We start from the raw sequence: 23,341 nt of genomic DNA on the forward strand, positions 1-23,341 counted from the left end.
CATAGCTCAGTCTTCCCCAACCAACTTGGCTTCCAGATGTTGAGAATTAAAGCTGACTTCAGGATGCAGGATTGGGAATTTCAAGAGTTTCAGTCACAGCATACCTAGGGCAGTGGTGAGCCCAATGTTTTAGCACTGAGAATACAAAACCCAAACTGAATCATAGAAAGCTCAGTGATAAAAGGGGAATCCAGTGCTAATTTGCTTTCATGGTGAAATTCATGTTTTATTTCTGCCACAAAGGTATCTACTCCAAAAAGTCTCAACTGAGCTTCTTATTTTTATTTCCATATATCACGTATAATTTTACTACTGTTTTAATGTTTCTGATGAGCCCTATATAATAATTGTACTGAAGCTAGGAAATACCCTTCAAATTGTGCAAATTATCATCCAATATCCGTGTTAAATATAGATGCAAAAATCTTGACTGCAACTTTAGCACACAGATTGTAGAATATGCTACCATCAATCATACATGCTGCACAATCTGGCTTTATGGAAGGACATCAAGTTTTGGATAATATGATTAGTGGAGATGAGATAATTAGTGGATATTTTAACAAATGAATATGAGAAACTTGAAACTACTCTGATGACATTGTTAGATGCGCAAAAAATTTTCAGCGTGATTACTTGGAACTTTTAATGAAAGAGATGGATTAATTTCCATTTATATTCCTTGGTTTAAAATCTATTATTTTAGTTCCTCTGCTCAAGTTTTCACAAAGGAGATTATTTCCCCTCCAATTAAGATGTATCTAGGAATTATGAATTAATTCTTCTTATATTAAGTTTTATTTTGGACATCTGAGTGGTTGGAATTGAATACAAATTGTTATTACATGGAGGTGATATTGTGGCTGTTGTTAATAATTATCAAATTTCAAAACTATCGAAATTCAAATCTGATGAAATATGGTAAATTTTCTGTGTGTATATATTCTATAGAAATAAGTAAATAATATGTTGTGATATTTATAAATACAGAAGCCACATTATCTCATTTCTCAATTCAGACAGCTACAGCTTCATGAGAGGGAGAGGCTTTTTGTCACATAGGCACACGGACTATCCCATCCCATCTCTAGCTTGTGTTGACCAGGAATCTGGAGAAAGCCTAGAACATGCAGATGGCTCCATTATCTCTGCACGCCTTCAGGGCTGTGGAAAGTTCCCAGAGGGAACACCCAATGTCCTAGAACATCCAGGACAAACCAGAGTCCTTAAAGAACCTCCCAAAAAAACCTGAAACCTGGTCTAGCTCAGCGTTTCTCAATGGAAACAACTTTTAAGAAATATGGATCCCCAGAATTCTTCATCTGGCCATATGGGCTGAGAAAACATTGATCTAGAGGCCTATTGATTATTGAAAGCTGGGCTTTCAGCTTGGAGTTTAGCCTGTTTAGGAATCATATACCCGCCAAAAGACACGCCTGTAGTATGGATGTGCTCTTTGACTCCCCAGTTGTTGGTGAATTAACAAGTGATAGATAGCAGCAACAAGCAATTTTCTGCAATTGTATACAGTTTGTCAACCACAAACTGTATAAAACTATATCCTGACAAAACTTATAAGATTTATGTTTAGCTGCTCCAAAACAAGCAAACTGACTGGACCTGGCAACATTTATCTATGACTTAGAGCTATGCAAAACATTTAGGAAGGACACTTTAGTAACCACATTGATGAGAGTATGTGAGAGGAGTGGTGCGGTGGCCTAGAGGTGGATTTCTTGCCTCACAAGCTGTGAGGCTGTGAGTTCAATCCTAGGTAGGGGCAGATATTTCTCTCTCTGGGCACACTGAGAATATATCTGCTGAACAAAACTCCGCACTGACGACAGGAAGGGTATCTGGCCATTAAAACACTCTGCTAGCTGCATTCAGTTGCCCAGACTCCACCCAGCAAGGTATTATGGGGTGGTTAAAAGAAGATGATGATGAGAGCATGTGAGAGCAAAATTGGACACATAGGAGAGAACCTTCTCATGTGTTGCCCTTAACGTATGGAATGTATTGAAATCTCTCTGCTTTTAGAAAACAAACATGATCTTGATCTTTCTTCTTAGCCAATTCAGTTTTAATTCATTTTTGTCCAAGGTTGGTATTTTTTTTTTCATTGTTAGCCTCCTTATGGCCCTCTGGTAAGACAGCAGTTGAATAAGCAACATTAATGTTAATATTCCAATTTACAATAAAAGATGTCCTATCAAGTTTACAAGTCTCCTCCCCATATCTTGCCATAAAATACAATATGCCCACTTGACTCAAAAATAAGTCCCATTAAAATAATTTCTGAATATGAAAACATTATTAATACTTTTTTTTTTTGGTATCTTAATCATGTTATCTGACAAATCCAGTATGTATACGGTCTGTTTTGAGAGTCTTGTCAGAATGATCACAGAGACTTTCCAATGTACTGATTCTTCACTTCAGTGTTGAAGCTGTGGCATCTGTTTATTTAAAATAAATATTGAGTCCCTTCACAGTCTGTGGTATAACTGTTTCTAAACTGCTGCTTCTAGCTAGTAGGATTATTTCAGAACTGCTGTGCTTCTCGGCCTGTATTTATTGTCATGGTTATTGTTATGGAATAGGTATGATTTTCATGGTCTGATTTATGAGATCAGCATTGCTTCTCATGTGTGCAGTAACCTACAAAATGATTTATTTCTGTGATAGGTGGTAAATTCTGAATCCTTCAAAATTCCATGTGCGTATATTTCATCCTGACTTTATTCAGATTATTAGTCTTAATGGTGAAACATTATTAAATTAATTGCATAAAATTAGTGCTTAAAATATAGTCTAGAATAAGTCACTTTTCCTACCTTTTACCTTTTATGCCTTGACTCCAGCAAATTGAATGGCATCCTCAGAAATCTTGATCACCCCTGAAGGATAAGATATGCACAATGGCATCATGTTATAAATTCCATCATGTTACATATTTGTGTCCTGATGCCTTAACGAAGTTCTGTTATTTGTGATATGACTCATATTTGTCCCCTAAGACACCCATGGTCAATTCTCAGTGTAGAAGGAAGAAGAAAATATTTGGCTAATAGTTTCAGTTTTGACAAGCTGAAAATACATCTGTGCTATAAGATAGAACATTTTTTTGCCAAGCTAATCCTCTTCACATGTGTTGGATGATAATTTATAATATTATTCATATCCTTAGTGTTGATTGGGAATTCTGAAGATTGTAACCAATAAGACTTGAAGGAATCATTGGTTTTATATCAAGCTGATATAAAATATAAATACTACAATGGCACAGAGCAGAGAATTCATAGGGTAAAGCAAACTAGGTTCAAGTTGGGCAATTGAGAGTGTACTTAGTTCTCATCATAGACCAAGAGGTAGGCTATGGACAATTATATAATAGAAAGTTTTAGAACTGACACTGGAATCAATCCTTTCTTATTTCTTCCTGACATCTCTTTCTCAAATGTACATAGACACACACATACATTTTCTTTCTAGATGAATCATCTTCCTAGACAAACCTGCTTTTCAAACCAGTAGGAGTTTTCAGACTTTAGTTGTTCAAATCTACTTGGAGATTTAATTTCTGGTTGACTGAAATGCCATCCTGTTGCAAGTTTCTTGCTGTAGCATGTAACATTTCTTCTCATCTTTCTTTCTTTCTTTCTTTCCTTCCTTCCTTCCTTCCTTCCTTCCTTCCTTCCTTCCTTCCTTCCTTCCTTTCTTCTCCTTTCTTCTCCATGCTTCAAAAGATTTGTCTCATTCTTTCTGTCTCATGCACAAGAGTGTGATACAGAAGAGAAGTGCAAACAGTTAAAAAAGGGAGAATCTATTGATGCTGATTCAAAAATGCAGAAATAGCATTATTTATTATTGAATTTATTTATTATTGAATTTCTATACCGCCCTTCTCCCTGAGGACTCAGGGCGGTGTACAGCCAGAATTAAAAAACATGCAGTACAAATATTAAAAAACAATTAAAAGATATATAAATTTGGCCCAATTAAAACTCATTACCAATTAAAACATTTAAAACATTTAAAAACATTTAAAAATTTCTTCTTAAGACAGCCCGGCTTGGTTGAAAAAATGGGTTTTAAGGGCACGACAGAAGGCACTGAGGTCTTGGATTCTCCTTATCTCTGGGGGCAGCTGACTCCAGAGGGTAGGTGCCCCCACAGAGAAGGCCCTCCCCCTGGGGGTCACCAGCCTACACTGTTTGGCTGATGGCACCCCGAGGAGGCCCTCTCTGTGGGAGCACACGGGTCGATGGGAGGTCGTCGGTAGCAGCAGGCGGTCTCGAAGATAGCTAGGCCCTATGCCATGGAGCGCTTTGAAGGTGATAACCAGCACCTTGAAGCGCACCCGGAAGACCACTGGGAGCCAGTGCAGCTCGCGCAGGAGCGGTGTTACATAGGAGCACCATGCTGCTCCCGTCACTACCCGCACTGCTGCGTTCTTGACCAGCTGGAGCCTCCGGGTGCTCCTCAAGGGGAGCCCCATGTAGAGAGCGTTGCAGTAGTCAAGGCGAGAGGTGACGAGGGCATGAGTGACTGTGCACAGGGAATCCCGATCAAGAAAGGGCCGCAACTGGCGAATCAGGCGAACCTGACAAAAGGTCCCCCTGGTTACAGCCGTCAGATGTTCCTCCAAAGACAGCTGCATATCCAGGAGGACTCCCAGATTGCGAGCCCTCTCTGTGGGGGCCAACGACTCGCCCCCAATAGTCAGTGATGGAGTCAACTGACTATATCGGGATGGCGGGAGCCACAGCCACTCAGTCTTGGAAGGGTTGAGCTTGAGCCTGTTCCTCCCCATCCAGACCTGCACAGCCTCCAGGCACTGGGACATCACTTCAAGGGCATCGTTGGGGTGGCCTGGGGTGGAGATGTACAGCTGGGTGTCATCAGCGTACAGGTGGTATCTCACCCCAAAGCCACGGATGATCTCACCCAGCAGCTTCACATAAATGTTGAACAGAAGGGGCGAGAGGACCGATCCCTGCGGCACTCCACAAATGAGAGGCCTCGAGGTCAACCTCTGCCCCCCTGCCAACACAAACTGCGACCGGTTGGAGAGAAAGGAGGAGAACCACCGTAATTGGTGCCTCCCACCCCCAACTCTTCCAGCCGGTGCAGCATGATACCATGGTCGATGGTATCAAAAGCCGCTGAGAGGTCTAACAGGACCAGAACAGAGGAGCAACCCCTGTCCCGAGCCCTCCAGAGATCATCAACCAACGCGACCAATGCCGTTTCCGTGCTGTGCCCAGACCTGAAACCCGACTGGAACGGATCTAGACAAGATGTTTCCTCCAGGAATTGCGGAAACTGTCACGCGACCACACTCTCAACAACCTTCGCCATAAAGCGAAGGTTGGAGACAGGACGATAGTTGGCCAATATTGCCGGATCCAGGGACGGCTTCTTGAGGAGAGGCCTCACCACCGCCTCTTTCAAGGCGGTGGGGAAGTAACCCTCACTCAACGAAGCGTTGATAACACCCTGGAGCCAGCCTCATGTAACCTCCCGGGAAGCCAGTACCAACCAGGAGGGACATGGGTCCAGTAAACATGTGGCCGCACTAAGTCTCCCCAAAATCCTGTTCACATCATCAGGAGTCACAGCATCAAACTCCTCCCAGATAACATTCTCAAGACTATTCCTCGTCACCCTGCCCTGATCTACCCAGTCAGAGTCCAAATCCCCCCGGATCTGAGCGATTTTGTCATACAGGTATTGTCCGAAATCCTCCGCCCTGCCTTCCAAGGGATCCTTCCGCACTCCCGGATGGAGCAGGGAGCGGGTTACCCTGAACAGGGCGGCCAGACGATTCCCTGATGACGCAATAGAGGCGGAAAAGTAATTAAACTTTGCCGTCTTTATCGCCACTAGGTAGGCCTTAATATGCGACCTTACCCGTGTTCGATCAGATTCAGCGAGACTGGCCCTCCAACCGCTCTCCAAGCATCTTTTCCGGCGCTTCATTTCCCTCAGCTCCTCAGTGAACCAAGGAGCCGCATGGGATCGGCACTGGGTCAGAGGCCGCAAAGGTACGACTCGGTCCAAGGCCCCACCAGCCGCCCGCTCCCAGGCGACTACCAGGTCCTCGGCCGAGTCATGTGCTAGAACCTCAGGAAATGGCCCAAGCTCCATCTGGAACCTCTCAGGATCCATCAGGCACCTGGGGCGGATCCATCTAATTGGATCTGCCTCCCTGCGGTGGGGGGCAGCGGTTCAAAGATCCAGGCGAAGGAGTGAGTGGTCTGTCCATGACAAGGGTTCCACGTCTATATCCCCAATAACAAGACCATTCAACCACTGGCCAAAGACAAAAATCAGATCCAGAGTGTGACCTCCCCTGTGAGTAGGGCCATGAACTAACTGGGTCAGGTCCATGGCCGTCATGGAAGCCATGAACTCCCGAGCCACCTCAGACGTTTCACCAATGGATGGCAAGTTGAAATCACCCATGACTAAAAGCCTGGGTGTATCTACTGCCACCGTGGCTATCACGTCGAGTAGCTCAGGTAGGACTGTTGCCACGTGGCAGGGAGCCAGGTACGTAAGCAACAAGCCCATCTGAACCCCACGACCCCACCTCACAAGGAGGGACTCACATCTGGCTATCTGAGGCACAGTGGTCTCCCTAGGACCCAGATCCTCGTTAATAATTAGAAAAATATAAAGGAAGAAGACATTCAGATAACTTTATGGCTTTCAGAGAATCAGGGTGCAGATTCCCCATTCCCTTGAGTAAAGAGGAATATTAGACCTGCAGGTTGATAAAGCAAAATGAAATCTAATTCTCTTTATGCTTCAGGCCAAGCTCTTTAGTTATTCAAAAGTGTCCAAATATAGCTTACAATATTTTGGTTTAAGCAGTTGCTGTAATGGCATCCAGTATTGTACAACAAATAGCATGGCTAACTGCAATGGAGGCGTAAGGGTGACAGAGGAGTTCCTACATGGGAAAAGGACCTAAATATGTTTTGAATCTCTGTAGGATATAATGATACCATTATATCCTATTGATTAACTCCAAATCCCAAAATCACTGCATATGCTTTCTTATGCACTTCAGTCAGGTTGTCATAGAAAAGGAATGGCCAAATTATGTTGTGCCCTTTTCCTACCCCTTTTCCACGTAGTTTCTGGATTGGTTTCTGGATTGGTTTCTGGATTCATTGCGAAAACATGTTTTATTTTATTTTATTTTTTATTTTATTTATATGCCGCCCTTCTCCGGAGACTCAGGGCGGCTTACAATGCGTTAAGCAATAGCCTTCATACTTTTGTATATTTTATACAAAGTCAGCTTATTGCCCCCACAAACTGGGTCCTCATTTAACCTACCTTAGAAAGGATGGAAGGCTGAGTCAACCTTGAGCCTGGTGAGATTCGAACTTACAGTAATTGCAGACAGCTGGTGTTAATCACAATGCTTTCAGCCTGCAGAGCCATCAGGCCCCGTGTTGTGGAAAGTAGGAGTAGGAGAGATAAAGTCCAATTATTTAGGTTGTATTATGCTAATAAAAAGACAGCAGAACTGTCGAAAACCATTGCTTATCCTCATTAAAAAGCAAAAGGGACTTCAGAAACCTCAGAACTATAGAGATACTGCCTATGTCAAAATATCAAATGGACAGCGAAAAAATTAAGTAATTTAAACAGAATAAAGTTTTTATTATTAAAACTATTTCATTTAATCAGAACTTCCACTATTATGCAGGTAACCGGGGGGGGGGGGGGGGAATCTAAAGACCTAGTTTGAGTAATTTTTAAAGGAGAGTGTTTTTATATGACACATTTAAATATACTTCACTAACTAAATATATTTAATGCATAGACCGTAATTTGATTAATGGCTGTTGGCCATAAAAACAGAACTTCACGTTCAGAAGTGCTGTACATCTGAAAACAAGTTGATGTGATTTTAAAAAAAAACAATTAAGAGAATGCTGCTTTGATGCCATGCTTCTGGGAAGTATTTGAGTCAAGAGATCTTTGTTTTTATCAAACAGAAGTCTTCCTATGTTCTTAATTAACACAACTTCCATGTGTTTAGTTCATATTTTTTTAACAATACATTGTAACATATTTTGCTCTCTGCTTATGTTAGATTATAATGTGCTGGACTGTAGCTGCCGCATGTGTGAAGCCAATTTTAATATTTATTCACTCAGCAGGAAGAACACATGCTGTGGTTTCTTAATGTACACTTTAACCACTGTACTATTGAGTGCGGTATACTAGCAGTAATAATTCATAGTGAGTCTCTTCATGCCATTATTGCTTAGGATCTTTTTTGTGTGTGTGGTTTCAGGGTTCTAGTCACCTTGATATACATTTCCTTGCTTTGAAACTTTCATTTTTTAGATGCTGCAAACATGATATTACCAAATGAAACCCAGCACTAAGGCCAGATTTGTGGTGTGGTTTCTGACGGCTAAGCACTTCACTAGGTCTCTGAGGACATCACCAATAAATGTGAAAGAAGCCAACAATAGATTGGCATACTTTTCTATTTCCACTAGAATAGAGGAAGAAATGCACTAAATTAAGTCTAACCTTAAATGTATAATCTGTCCTTGGGAAACAGAAAAAAATAGGATATAGCATCTTCGAGCTCTCAGCATCCCTTATGAGGAAAAAAAATGGTTCTAAGGGTCTCTGATCTTGTGTTTTAGTAAAATAGAACTGCACGGCTGACTGACAGTTCTGATCTAAAGCATTTACATTTAAGTTTTGATCTCTCTGCTTTTGATTAAAACTAATGAGCTCATTTAATTCAAAATGGGAATCTCTGATAAGAGAAATAAGGTTGATGTGATTGGATTAGAGGGGCAAATTAAACTCTTAGAGCAGAAGTTTGTGCTTATATAGTGTATTAAAAAGCTGTTGGCGTATTATGGCGTGTTAGATGATGAGAAAAATTTCATAGTAATTCATATTTAATCAGAAGAAATGAAAGTACTAAATATAACATGGCTCTGCTTTTCCCTCGAGTGATAAAGAGCTGTACATTTAAAATGACATGGAATTCATGCTCTCTTTAAAAAAACAGTCTTGAGACACGCTGAAGAAAAAAAGCATTATTGTCAGTGGGCTAATCACAACAGAGTAGAAATCCAAAGTAAAAATGGCTATAGGAAACTAAATATATGCAAGTTAATATCAACAGCCTAACCCTTTTCAAATAAAGGGGAAAAAACCTTGGTTGATAAAAGCAGCATTCTTTAAATTTGATGAAAACTGCTTGCCAATATATTCGTAGAGGTTTGCTTCTCAATTAAATGTCTTGCACAACAAAAGTGTGCTCGCATTTGATAGGAAAATAAAAGCACTCAAGTACGTGATCTTTTTACTCATGTTCAGGTGGACAAATGTTACAATTATCTCTTCCCTACTCTCAGATAAAAGCCAGGTCCAATTTGACGGAAAGAACAAGGGGAGACGGAAACTTCCAATTGAAGCGAGAAAACAACAATTTATTGTTTGAAAATTGTCCATAATATATGGACTGGTCGTTTTCGGGGTGGGAGTGTGGCATTGAGGAAGGCCACGTTAAATTGACAAAATTTGTGGGATAGTTTCAGAAAAATAAATAGACTCTTTTCCTAATATCAGTTTGTTTGTTTTTTCAATTTTTTTTCTGCTGTGGAATTTTGCTTGCAGAGTATTAAGAGAAGGCTATGAATTGTCATCCAAAGCAGTTTGGCTTTTTCCCTATTTCTATTATGAGCAGGGTGAAAGAGAGATTATTTATTTGCTTATTACAACTTCTCTGCTGCTCAATTTAAAAAAAAACCTCTCCCATATCTTGCATTTGGCCCTAGGTTAGCTCAAGGGCTACACCTATGAAATTCAGAAGAGCTCTCTAAAAGTTAAACGATCAATAAATTATTTTGTTATGTCTATTTTAGTGGAAACTACAAGCCCAAGCCTACTTTCAACAGACAACAACCTAGAGCGTTCTTTTTTCATTCGGATGAAATCAACACTGACCAAGCGAGGTGTACACATAAAATCTTCAGGATATAAGGTAAACTTTTGTTTTGTCTCCCTAAATATTGTTAGACGTTCTCCATCTTTTAAAAAAGATATATGATCAATTGTAGCAGATCCCAGAATCTCCTCTCAAGAGCTTCATAACAGTTGAGCCTGAGTAGTTTTACAAATAGAAAGTGAAAGGCCATAGATGATATTTTTGAAGTATATCCATCAGGTATCATAGCAAGATCAAAAAATCAGAAGCATTCTTTAGTGTCACAGACTATCTGGGTCAATCCCTAAAAATTCTTCATGTAGAATGAAATAATTAAAAGCCTCATTTAACACAACAGGAGATGCTTCTTAGGAAGCATAGATTCCATAGATTTAATGAGAAGGAATGCTGTATTGGGAGTTTACAACTATTTTTCTATCACTGCCAATGAATTGGGGAAAATGTTTTATATCAAAAATTATTTTCACTGGAAGAATTTTCATTTTTTAAAAAATGTATATATGATCCTAAATACTCTTATGAACAAGACTGATTTTGAGCTGTTGAGAACTCAGATCAACCTTCATTTTTTTCAACATTTATCACTGATGTTGTGATCTGTGGATATAGGGTTTCTTTTTATTTTATTTTTCTTGCTTTAACTTTCTTTGTGATTAATAATCCCAAATTTCACTTTCAGTCCTTGCACTTAATTTCCTGTTTGTTCTGCTGCTATCCTGCTTTCTCTTGTTTTACGAGAGATAAAGATTTGCCAATATACTCAGAATATAGCATATCTGTTGCATGCCACCCCAACCACATTGTTTGAGTTGAGTGGCCCTATAGTTCACTTGAATATGTAAATAAATAAATACTTTTTTCATGCTTTACACAACCATCTATTACCTATTTAAGCAATCCATTCTGTTATTACTTTTCTTGTTATTTTGGTTATGTTGCAGAACACTGAATCTAAAACAACCAGCCTACTCAAAGTTATTTAGGAACAATCAGACTTTGAAAATAATACAATCTGAAATGGTTTACTGTGTTATTCTGGATGCATTCCAGATGAGAGCAAATGTAAAACCGAACTTCTGTGCCAGGATCTTGAGAATATGAAAATCACAAATTCTTTCCTTTGGTTATATAGCTTATGCTTATTTCTATTAGATTTAAGACAATTTGATTTGATCTTTGATGGAGATGATAGAATAAGTCTTCAAAATAAAGTATTTCTATTATGCATAATATGTGCAATGGTTTTATAATACTGAGAACAAACTTCCAGGTTGTATTTACAGCTTTTATCAACCCTATGTCATCCCTAAAGGCTGCAGAAATATAACTTGTAGAATATACTAACAATATCTTGAAAGCCTACCAGGGCTTTCCTCTGACCTCCCTTATGTGAAACACAATCAAGATGGGATTATACTAAATCTCTTTCTCCTGCATATTCCTTTCCCAGTTTAGAGCTGTTTATTTGCTCTCTCTTAATGTCCCTCTTAATGGCTCTTATATGCTTTGGTCAAAGCTATCTTTGCACTCCTCTATATATTTGGTGTTGATTCTCCATTGCAGAATAAAGGAAAAGAACTAAATTATTACAAAATAAAAATATATAAAGAAGAATATGCTCATACAGGGAAGCATAGAAAATGCTGGAAAAAGAAGATTTTTCAGTTTTAGAAAAAATTTAAGACAATAATTTTTGTGAAGAAGAAACATCTTAGAAAAATGTTTGCTCTGGAATATTTTTTTGATATAAATGTAAATGATACTTTTGAATATTTTTTAAGAAATTATTTTTTAAAGGATTCAATGCTTTGGCTCTAATGCTGAACTCAGTATGCTTTCATGTGGTGCAAAACACACAATATAGTTGTCATTTCTTGTAGGCAAATTCTAAGCTTCATAATTAAATATTTAATTGCTCTATATAAATTTAAGATAAGAAAGTTTGTGTCTGATCAGTAATAGCAGGAGGTGTTTTTTTGCATAGGGCTGACAGTAGGGAATAAAGAGAAACTTTCCAAAATGACAACACCAAGTTAATATTGGGATAAAAAGTTTGAAAAAGACTTGAATGTTTGAGTGGAATAGTGGTTAAAGTCTAGGACTAACTCTCCTTGAGTTTCCAGAAGAATAGCAAGAAATAAATCTGATAAATAAGAATAAATGTACGTTCACAACTTGACTGCGTAATAAACTCTCAATCCAGAATTTCAGCCAATGCTAAAATCTTTCTTTGAAGTGACCAAATAAATTGTTTGACTACTGATTCTTTTGAGTAACATGTACGTCTGCTTTTACATTCTCAACTTCAACTTACAGTACATATAACATCCAGTATTTCTGAGGGAACGTTCTTGAGAGAGAAATTGGTTACAGTGATGCAGAGATTGTCTGGTGTTCAGGTGGGAATAGAAAACGTCTTGCAAAGTTTAGTCTTTATGAAGGCAGCCTATTGGGAAAAACTAAGGAGGCTTTATTTAACACAATTATCTATAATATAAAAGGTCTCAATATATATAGATCTGCACTGAAGTTTTCACAAACTTCACTTGAGTGAAGATCTATATATTTAGACCAGAGGTAGGTTTCAGCAGGTTCTGACTAGTTCTGGAGAACCGGTAGCAGAAATTTTGAGTATTCGGAGAACCGGTAAATACCACCTCTGGCTGGCCCCACCCCCATCTATTCTCTGCCTCCTGAGTCCCAGCTGATTGGGAGGAAATGGGGATTTTGCAGTAACTTTCCCCTGGAGTGGAGAGGGAATGGAGATTTTACAGTATCCTTCCCCTACCACATGTCACGCCCACCAAGCCACACCCACAGAACTGGTAGTAAAAAATTTTGAAACCCACCACTGAATTAGATCTTGTATATTATGGATATGTATTAAAGTAAAACCTCCTTAGTGGTTCCTAAGTGCCAGTTATTTATGTTATACTATATAGAAGTTAACTTTCTCCCAGTCAGAATGTGAAGAATTCAGTTTGTAAAAACTTCTCATTCCTCATATTTGGACAGATCTCAGAAATATGAATATTTAAACATCATCTTTATCTCTTTAATAGCCATTTTTATCACAGCATTTAGGCATATCATATTTAATTCAATGCAATAAACTGAGGTAAAAAAAAATAATATGAAAACATTTAATTACTGGAATGCATCCGAAGTTTTTGTAGTGAACATTGAAAAATGATGGATATATTTCCTCTAATCTACCTCCTTGCACTAAAATAATCTTGAAATAGGTACAAGTTAAAAAATTGAAAAATTTCCAATAATGTTTTCATCAAAAAATGTTGGTACACACTCAATTTAATGGTTCTATTGCTATTCTGCCAAGACTATCTTACATTATGGACTATAGAATGAGGTAATCACAGTTCTCCTGAAAACTTTAATCAATCAGTCAAATAATCAATCAATTAATAATCCAATCAACCTGTTTAATCAAATCACTCACTTGGTGTTACACTGAGTATATATATGAATTGCATTATTCAATTGAAAGAAAATCACAATATCATGGCATTGGAAGTGAGATATCAATTGATGGCCTTTTACAGGTAGTTGTTGGGATATAACAGCAGTTGGGACCAAAATTTCCCAACCAAATTTTCCCATTTAGCGAATTTTCATCACTAAATGATGTTGTCATAAAGCACAATGTTGTGTGATCACATTATTTAGCAACAGCAATTCTGGACTACTCAGGTCATAAAGTGGGAAGAGGTGGGAGTCCAAGGCAAGGAGTGGGGGTGAGGATGCCACACACAATCACTATAGAGGTCAGGAGGTATGCAGATGCTGCAGGAGATTCTATGGGCAGGCTGTAAGGAGTGCAGGCATACCAGCATGGACAAGTTGGCAAGGGCTCACAAGTGGGCTGGCAGGGGCTGCAGGTGGGCCAGCAAGAGCCAAGGCCAGGCACGTGGAGCGTGCAGACTGGTAGGGAATGGTGGTTTGGTAGGGAGATGTTGTGGACTAGGAGATCTCTGAAATCTTCTACTCTATAGCGGAGCTTACAACTGATCCATAATTATGATAGTGCAGCAAGCTGCAGTCACGTGATTGTCAAAATCAATGAAGCAAAGTCAATGGGAAAGCTGACAGAGAAGGTTGCAAGTTGATCCTATAAGTTGCTCCTGCCATGGTTTTTTTCCTGAGTAATCCTTTCATTCAGTGCCGTCATAATTTTGAACAGTTGCTGAATGAGTAGTGACCCAGAAGAATTATGACTGGAATCAAGCCTCAGAGCCAAATCATAATTGTTGTTCCCTATATTTAGCACCTAGTTTTTGTTTTGCTACATCCAATTCGTTTTATTCAATAAATAAATAGATGTCAGGTGTCATACACTTCTACAGAATAACAGAACAACAGAGTTGAAAGGGACCTTGGAGATCCCTTGAACTATATATATATAATATATATATATATATAAAATTTTAAATAGCTAATATGAAAATTGTGTGTGTGTGTTTAATCTATCTGTTTATAGATTTAAAAGACAGAGGAAGGTCTAGGCAACTTTTACTTGTACTAAAAAAAGAGAGCTGATGCACAATAAACTACAGGCATTATGGGATGCCTTCAGTCATTTTATAGTCAAATGCATTCATAAATTTTTGTAGAGTTATAAGAAGTTGACTTTGATGGTACAAAACTCACAGGAAAGCTTTAGATCACAGGAGTAGTCAGAGATGAAGTTTATGCTGACAATTTATCACCTCTTGTCTGTCAAGGAAAAACATTTTAGGATCTCCCTATTAGCAATTGTATGCTACTCTGAAATTGTATTTTGAAAAAGATAGTCTGCCATCTGTCTTTTCTTGAGGATTCTTTCTCTTCTTTTATACTTCAACATGTTAAGTTTACAAAATTGTATTTTTCAAAGCAGAATAAAATATATGATGTCCATTATACAAACACCAAGAAAAACAAACCCCTACCACCAAGATAAACAGGAATGTAAATCTCTTCAAATTTTAAGAGCGATAGAACAATTGAATTGTATATATTATCTGTGAATGTTACTTTTTTTCATTTATCATATTAGCAATCGTAGACATTTTGCATATATATATATATATATATATATATATATATATATATATATATATATATATATCAATTTTCTTACTTCTTCGTAGGGTTTATGTGTGTTTTTCTTCTAGCCAGGTTTTCCCTACGTAACCAAGGTTTTTTGTAGCTCCAGCTCAGTAGAATCACATCTACTCGGTTCTGGGCTTTTTTCCTTTCTAACAGCTAGCAAGCTCTAACTGCTAGGTGGGAGACCTAAATAGATCCATTTCTAGCTCGTTTGCTTTCATCAGTAGGCCACACCCATATCTTATGTATCCTCCCTGTAAAGGTACAGTATCAATTTTCTTACTTCTTCATAGAGTTTATGTGTGTTTTTCTTCTAGCCAGGTTTTCCCTATGTACGAAAATTCCCTACGTAGATGTGATTCTACTGAGCTGGAGCTACAAAAAACCTTGGTTACGTAGGGACCAGAACTATCGCCAAAACTGAACACTTTAACAACAGAATAATCAGAGAAGCCATCGAGATAGAAAAGCGCCCACACAGCATGAACAAACGAGACGATACCTCCCGCCTACCAGCCTTTTGGAAACCCGCCTTTATTGACAAACAAGTCCCTAACACGACGAATGACACCAGACCCACACTCACGAGAGCCACACAGGATGTCACCACCACACATCCACGCAGAAAGCAGACTCAAACCCACACTGATAATGAGCCATGACCAAGGACCAGAAGCCAGACCGCAGCTGCATCATTAGCCACTTTAAACCCCTCCAATCCATACATGAAGCAGACTGACACTCACCATGAAGAGCTCGCACGGCCACAAACACGAAGCCAAACAACAACAACGCAGCTCACCAGCTCAAATCCCCCTGCAACTGAGACTAAGCTGAGCACAACCAAGCCCCCACCCAAATAGAACACACCCCCAGCCAATCAGAGCATAACCAACCCCCCATCCAATCAGAGCACAGCCAAGCCCCTAACCAATCAGAACACACCTCCACCCAATCAGAACACAGCCAAGTTCCCACCCAATCAGCTCACACCCCCACTAGCAGTTAAAAGGAAGAGACAGCTGCGATCTCACATTGCTCCTGGAAGCACGAAGCCGAGAACACCAGCCTGAAGATGACGAATGAGACTTCGTCGAAACGTCACCAAGACACTTCCAATTTTACGTGGGAGAAGACCCGAATAACCAAAGACCTACATACAAACACCCGCGAAAACATGAGAAATATATATATATATATAGGCATATATATATGCCTATTCTTTCTAGCCAGGTTTTACCTACGTAAACTAAGTTGTTTTGCAGCTCTGGTTGTGTGAAATCTCATTCACAAGCTTCAGGGCTTTTTTTCTGTTGACAAACTGCAACTCTGTGTTGCTCTCTGGGAGACTCAGATAGCTATTTCTGCCTTATTTATTTATTTATTTATTTATTTAATTTGTATACCGCCCTTCTCCCAGAAGGGACTCAGGGCGGTGAACAGCCAAAATTAAAAAACATACAAATGCAAAAGTTAAGATAATTAAAAGAATTAAATCATTGGCTACCCAAATTTAAAACCCCAAATCCATAAAATTTAAAATCCCAATTAAAAAACCATTTAGGCTAGGCCGGCTTGATGGAATAAAAACGTCTTCAGGGCTTTACGGAAGGTCCGGAGATCCGGGATCAATCGTATTCCAGGAGGCAGCTCATTCCACAGGGCGGGTGCCCCCACAGAGAAGGCTTGCCCCCTGGGGGCCGCCAGCCGACATTCCCTGACCGACGGCACCCCGAGGAGGCCCTGTCTGTGGGAACGTATTGGCCGGTGGGAGGTTATCGGTAGCAGCAGGCGGTCTCGCAAATACCCTGGCCCTAAGCCATGGAGCGCTTTAAAGATGAGAACCAACACCTTAAAGCGCACCCGGAAGACCACCGGGAGCCAATGCAGCTCGCGCAGGAGAGGTGTTACGTGGGAGCGCCACGTCGCTCCCATAATCACCCGCGCGGCCGCATTCTGCACCAGCTGGAGCCTCCGGGTGCTCCTCAGGGGGAGCCCCATGTAGAGAGCGTTACAGTAGTCCAGGCATGACGTAACCAAGGCATGAGTGACTGTGCACAAGGAGTCCCGATCCAGAAAGGGGCGCAACTGGCGTATCAGGCGAACCTGATAAAAAGCCCCCCTGGCCACGGCCATCATATGCTCTTCTAAAGACAGCCGTGTGTCCAGGAGGACGCCCAAGTTGCGAGCCCCCTCTGTGGGGGTCAATGACTCGCCCCCAATAGCCAGCGATGGCACCAGCTGGCTATACCGGGACGCCGGCATCCACAGCCACTCGGTCTTGGAAGGGTTGAGCCGAAGCCTGTTCCTCCCCATCCAGACCCGCACGGCCTCCAGACACTGGGACATCACTTCGAGGGCATCATTGGGGTGGTCTGGGGTGGAAATGTACAGCTGAGTGTCATCAGCGTACAGATGGCATCGCACCCCAAAACCACGGATGATCTCACCCAGCGGCTTCACATAAATGTTGAACAGGAGCGGCGAGAGGACCGACCCTTGCGGCACCCCACAAGCAAGGCGCCTCGAGGTCGACCTCTGCCCCCCTGCCAACACAGACTGCGACTGGTCAGAGAGATAGGAGGAGAACCACCGCAACACGGTGCCTCCCACCCCCAGTCCCTCCAGCCGGCGCAGCATGATACCATGGTCGATGGTATCAAAAGCCGCTGAGAGGTCTAACAGGACCAGAACAGAGGAACAACCCCTGTCCCGAGCCCTCCAGAGATCATCCACCAATGCGACCAATGCCGTCTCCGTGCTGTACCCAGGCCTGAAGCCGGACTGGCACGGATCTAGATAGATGGTTTCATCCAGGAACTGTGGGAGCTGTCGCGCAACCACACTCTCCACAACCTTCGCAACAAAGCGAAGGTTGGAGACCGGACGATAGTTTGCCAAAACGGCCGGGTCCAGAGAAGGCTTCTTGAGGAGGGGCCTCACCACCGCCTCTTTCAAGGCGGGAGGCAAGAAACCCTCTCTCAGAGAAGCATTTATGATCCTCTGGAGCCAGGCTCGCGTTACCTCCCGGGTGGCCAGTACCAGCCAGGAGGGGCACGGGTCCAATAAACATGTGGTTGCGTTTAACCTCCCCAGGATCCTGTCCACGTCCTCAGGAGTCACAGGGTCGAACTCATCCCAGGTAACATTCTCAAGACCAGCCTCAGTCACCCCGCTGGGATCTACCCAGTCAGAGTCCAAGCCTTCCCGAATCTGAGCAATTTTATCGTGCAGATACTGTGCAAAATCCTCAGCCTGCCCTTGCAAGGGGTCTTCCCGCGCTCCCTGATATAGGAGGGAGCGGGTCACCCTAAACAAGCCTTATAAGGCTTTGTCGGTGAGCCACACCCACTTCTCAGATATTCCCCCTGTAAAGGTATAATGTGTCTTTTTCTTTTTCGTAGGCTTTTATGTGGCTCACCGACGAAGCCTTATAAGGCAGAAATAGCTATCTGAGTCTCCCAGAGAGCAACACAGAGTTGCAGTTTGTCAACAGAAAAAAAGCCCTGAAGCTTGTGAATGAGATTTCACACAACCAGAGCTGCAAAACAACTTAGTTTACGTAGGTAAAACCTGGCTAGAAAGAATAGGCACATAAAAGCCTACGAAAAAGAAAAAGACATATATATATATATATATATATGTATGTATGTATGTATGTATGTATGTATGTATGTATGTATATAAATGTTTTTCTTCTAGCCAGGTTTTCCCTACATAGCCAAGGTTTTTTTGTAGCTCCAGCTCAGTAGAATCACATCTACTCGGTTCTGGGCTTTTTTTCTTTTCTAACACCTAGCAAGCTCTAACTGCTAGGTGGGAGACCTAAATAGAAAATTGATACTGTACCTTTACAGGGAGGATACATAAGATATGGGTGTGGCCTACTGATGACAGCTAACGAGCTAGAAATGGATCTATTTAGGTCTCCCACCTAGCAGTTAGAGCTTGCTAGGTGTTAGAAAAGAAAAAAAACCCAGAACCGAGTAGATGAGATTCTACTGAGCTGGAGCTACAAAAAAACTTTGGCTACATAGGGAAAACCTGGCTAGAAGAAAAACACACATAAACCCTACGAAGAAGTAAGAAAATATGTGTGTGTGTGTGTGTGTGTGTGTGTGTGTGTGTGTGTGTGTGTTTCTTCTAGCCAGGTTTTCCCTACGTAACCAAGGTAGGGTTATATAGGGTTATATATTTTATATATTCCCCCTTAACAAAAATACATAGTTTCTATTACAGGAGAATTTCATGCAAGAATTGGCATAGAGAAAGACAAAAAGGCAGCTAATGTATGTTGTCTGTTTGCTATGGCACAATTTTATTACTAATAGTGCTTTATCGAACTGAAAGTCATCTTCAGGAAAGCATGCTATGTGTAGCTATCTGGATTACATCTCTCATGATATGAATGTGACAGTTCCATTGTATTGGCAATGCATTGCATGCTAATATAGATAAATATTACTGAAAAAGCTGTTCCCCTTCTCTTCCATATATGTGTGTGTGTGTGTGCTTATATTGACAGGGTATTCATGATACTGTAAATTCTATCACTGATTTTGGCCAGTTCAAATTGATTCTGCAGGAACTGCAAATAATGAACCTCCAGGTGGAGGCAAAAGAGAAAACAATTTATTCAGCCATATAAATAGATGCAAACTGTAGAGTATATTTAGCCACAGATTTTATCAGATAATGCATCCAATACTCTTCAAAGCATGAAGAGGTATTCAACAGAGAACATTAGGTCAATGCCCTGCCTTACTTTTAATTTCTCTGTTAGGCTGAGTAATAAGTTGAAGTGTGGGTTGGGGGGGGGGAGAAGAAAAGCTTTCTCCTTGGAAAGAGGAATGTTGTTTTGAAACTTCCTGAACTCTAATTATATAGAGATGGGCTTGAATATGGCAAAACAAAAGCAAAACAAAACCGCAACAGTTCACTCAAACTGGGTTCACACACTATATTAACCATAGTATTACGGGCTTGATTTTGGCTTAGCACAATGTGGTATATAAAAGTGTTTTATTTCTTAATGTGTGAACTGACACCCTGATTACTCCAATAATGACTTAAGACAAAACATGTCATCTTATGGTGTCTGAATTCAGCTTGCATTCCTGCCTTTTGTAAATTTCTATTAAGGCGTTTACTGTGGAAGAGGAGGGAGTGTTGATATCCAATTGTAATGATACTTGTGTAAAATAATAAGGTCATTGCTCTACAATTGTTACTATATGGATTCTGCATTAGTATGATTCACAGATCACTGTCCTCAATATCCTTTGACTAGTAACACTGATATCCGTGGACCTGGTTGAGAGACTGCAGTTTATTCCTGGATATGCTATTATCACTTACGGCATATCCATTTGATGGGTCCTTGGTGTTCTTTGAGCTTGCTTGTTTTCTTGCAGATGTTTCATTACCCAAACTAGGTAACATCATCAGTGCCTCATTACAACCCTGAGCTACAAATACTCTCCTTTATTGATATTCATATGAATGGAGTGGGATCTTCTGATAGGAATCTTCCTAAACAGACTCACTAAAAGGAAAGCTGATAGATACCAACTTTTGTCATGCATATGTGTATTATCTATAAATATATATATATATCTCCAGGTTGAAAAGGCAAATATATATTAAACAGTAGAGCCTTGATAGTACAGTGGTTTAGTGCACCCTGTCATTAACACAGCTGCCTGCAATTTACTGCTGGTTCGAATCTCTCCAAGGCTCGAGGTTGACTCAGCCTTCCATCCTTTCTAAGGTAGATGAAATGAGGACCCAGTTTGTGGGGGCAATAAGCTGACTTTGTATAAAATATACAAAAGAATGAAGGCTATTGCTTAACGCATTGTAAGCCGCCCTGAGTCTCCGGAGAAGGGCGGCATATAAATCAAATTAAAAAAAAAAAAACAGTACACAGGAAGTCCTCAACTTATAACAGTTTGTTTAGTGACCATTCAAAATTACAATGGCACTGAAAAAAGTGACTTATGACTATTTTTCACACTTATGACTGTTGCAGCATCCTCATGGTCATGCGATTGACTTTCAGATGCTTGACAATTGACTCATATTTGTGACAGTTGCAGTGATCTCCTAGAGTCACGTCATCCCCTTTTGTGACCTTCCAATAAGCAAAGTCAATGGGGAAACCAGATTCGCTTAACAATCATGTTGCTAATTTAACAATTGCAATGATTCACTTAACAAATGTTGCAAGAGAAGTCGTAAAATGGGACAAAAGTCACTTAACAGATTTCTCACTTAGCAATTTAAATTTTGGGCTCAATTCTGGTCATAGGTTGAGGACTACCTGTGGTTCTATAAGTCCTGCCCAGCCTACTTCCGGAAACTCAGGAGATTCAGAAAGGAGCATATGCTAGTCGATTTGAAATAAGAATGAAATCATCAGGAAAAGTCAGCTTATTCACAGTTTGCCTTTTTTTTTTTTTTTTCAAGAAAAGAATTAGTAGAAGTCAACTCCATTGAAGAGCAGGGAAAAAAACAGAAAGCAAGTGTGGCAATTTGACTTATGTGTGTAAAAACTGGGGAAAAGATAATGAGCTCAGTAATATGACAAACCGCTTCAAGGATGAGGGTACAAGTTCAAAAAGTAGTCATAGACCTCAAGGAAAAAAAATTCAAGGCCTGTTTGGGTTGACATTAGTTGAAAAAGCAGGTTGGGACCACCAAATGCAGAGAGAGAGGGGGGGGCATTATCCAAGTCAACATAGGACTTCAGAAACCTCCACCAAGCAACCAGTCCCTTTTCTGTGGCAAGTAGAATCTGTTAAAAAGAAGGACATGCTTAATTACCACCCTGGGGAATATAAACCAGAAAGGGGATAGGAGGGAGGGATATGATTTTCTGAATAATCTCAGAAAGAAGAGAAAAAGTGAGTTGAGGAGCAAATCAAGAAAAGCTGACTGTGGAACAACAAAGCAAATTGCAAGGGCTTCTTGAGCAAAAGTCACAGCAGCAGGAGGCAGAGGAAACCCCAGAGGAAGAAAGAAAAGGAGACTCAGCCCAGAAAAGACAGCCGAGGGAACTGCCCAAGCAAAGAAAGAAACCCTTCTGGCTATAGGAAAAAATGACAATGGGTGCAAACTAGAAAGTGCAGTGAAAAGTTGGGGTTAGCAAAAGGCTGAATGAGAGAAAGGAAAGAAATGTTGCTAAGAATATCCTCTTGCCTTGACTAGTTGTAGGCAAAATTCAGATATATTAAAGCTGCCTAAAGTTGAGTCTGTGTAGCTCTCAAGGATCCCTTCTCCTTTCTGCCACCAAATCAGAAGTCTTCCAGTCCTCTCAACAAGTATGAGTGAAGCAAAATTAGGTCTCAAAATTTCCCAATTCAGAAACCTCTTAAACCTGCCAGTGCAGGAAAGAATTATATCACTTGCCCAATGTCACTGCCTTAAGAAATTGACCCTGGAAGAGAGATTTCCTTGCAACTCAAGTTTGTTATCCAGCCAACAGTTTGTTGTTTTTAGTTGCTTTTCTCATTCCTATGCTATCCGTATTTCTTCTGTGACAGTGTGCCTCCCTGCACCGTAGGTTTGGACTCCGCTCTTTTTGGCTACCTCCCTTTTTGAAAAAAAGCTTTCCTGACCAATTCTTTTTCTTTCTGATTGCTGCCTGTGTTCCCAACTATTTTCTTTGCAGGCTCGGTGACAGAATATCCTACAATGTACGCACTGTAAGGCCAAATACCTTCCGTAACAATAAAAATAGAATAGAATAACAGAGTTGGAAGGGACCTTGGAGGTCTTCTAGTCCAACCCCCTGCCTAGGCAGAAAACCCTACACCACTTCAGACAAATGGTTATCCAATGATAAACAATATGCTGAATCCTCTTTTTTAGAAAAGCCCATTTCCAATTACCCTTTTATTATGTGAACTAAACTATAAGCATTTCCTGTGATTTTTGTTTTTTGTTTTTGCAAAGTATACTAATTGCAGAGTTTCAACACTCTGGAAATAAATTGGTAATTTTCATTTTGCAGAGCATCTTAGTTATTAATTGGTATCTATTGACTAAATCCTGTAGTGAAATTATTATTTTTAAAAGAAAGCACTAGTTATAAGCATTTCTGACATTAATGGCTTTGGGTTTTGGAATCCCTTACTAAATATGGTTATTTTGTATTTATTTTACAGAATAAAACTCTTTATTCCAGGGGAAGTAAAACTGAGCATAGGCATTATCAGAATGAGG

At 40.3% G+C, this 23,341-nt stretch overlaps 1 protein-coding gene across 1 annotated transcript in view; it reads left to right on the forward strand.

Moving 5' to 3' along the window:
- The window catches only part of NPAS3 (neuronal PAS domain protein 3), a 745,489-nt gene that overhangs the window by 681,407 nt on the left and 40,741 nt on the right, over nt 1-23,341 (forward strand). The window contains exon 7 of the mRNA XM_070931372.1: nt 9,924-10,042. Coding sequence (XP_070787473.1) covers nt 9,924-10,042 — 119 coding nt within the window. The remainder of the gene's footprint in view (nt 1-9,923; nt 10,043-23,341) is intronic.

Source organism: Pituophis catenifer, unplaced genomic scaffold (assembly GCF_029215685.1).
Source record: "Pituophis catenifer annectens isolate HBS135680 unplaced genomic scaffold, rPitCat1.0.hap2 SCAF_1, whole genome shotgun sequence".
Lineage (NCBI taxonomy): Eukaryota > Metazoa > Chordata > Lepidosauria > Squamata > Colubridae > Pituophis > Pituophis catenifer.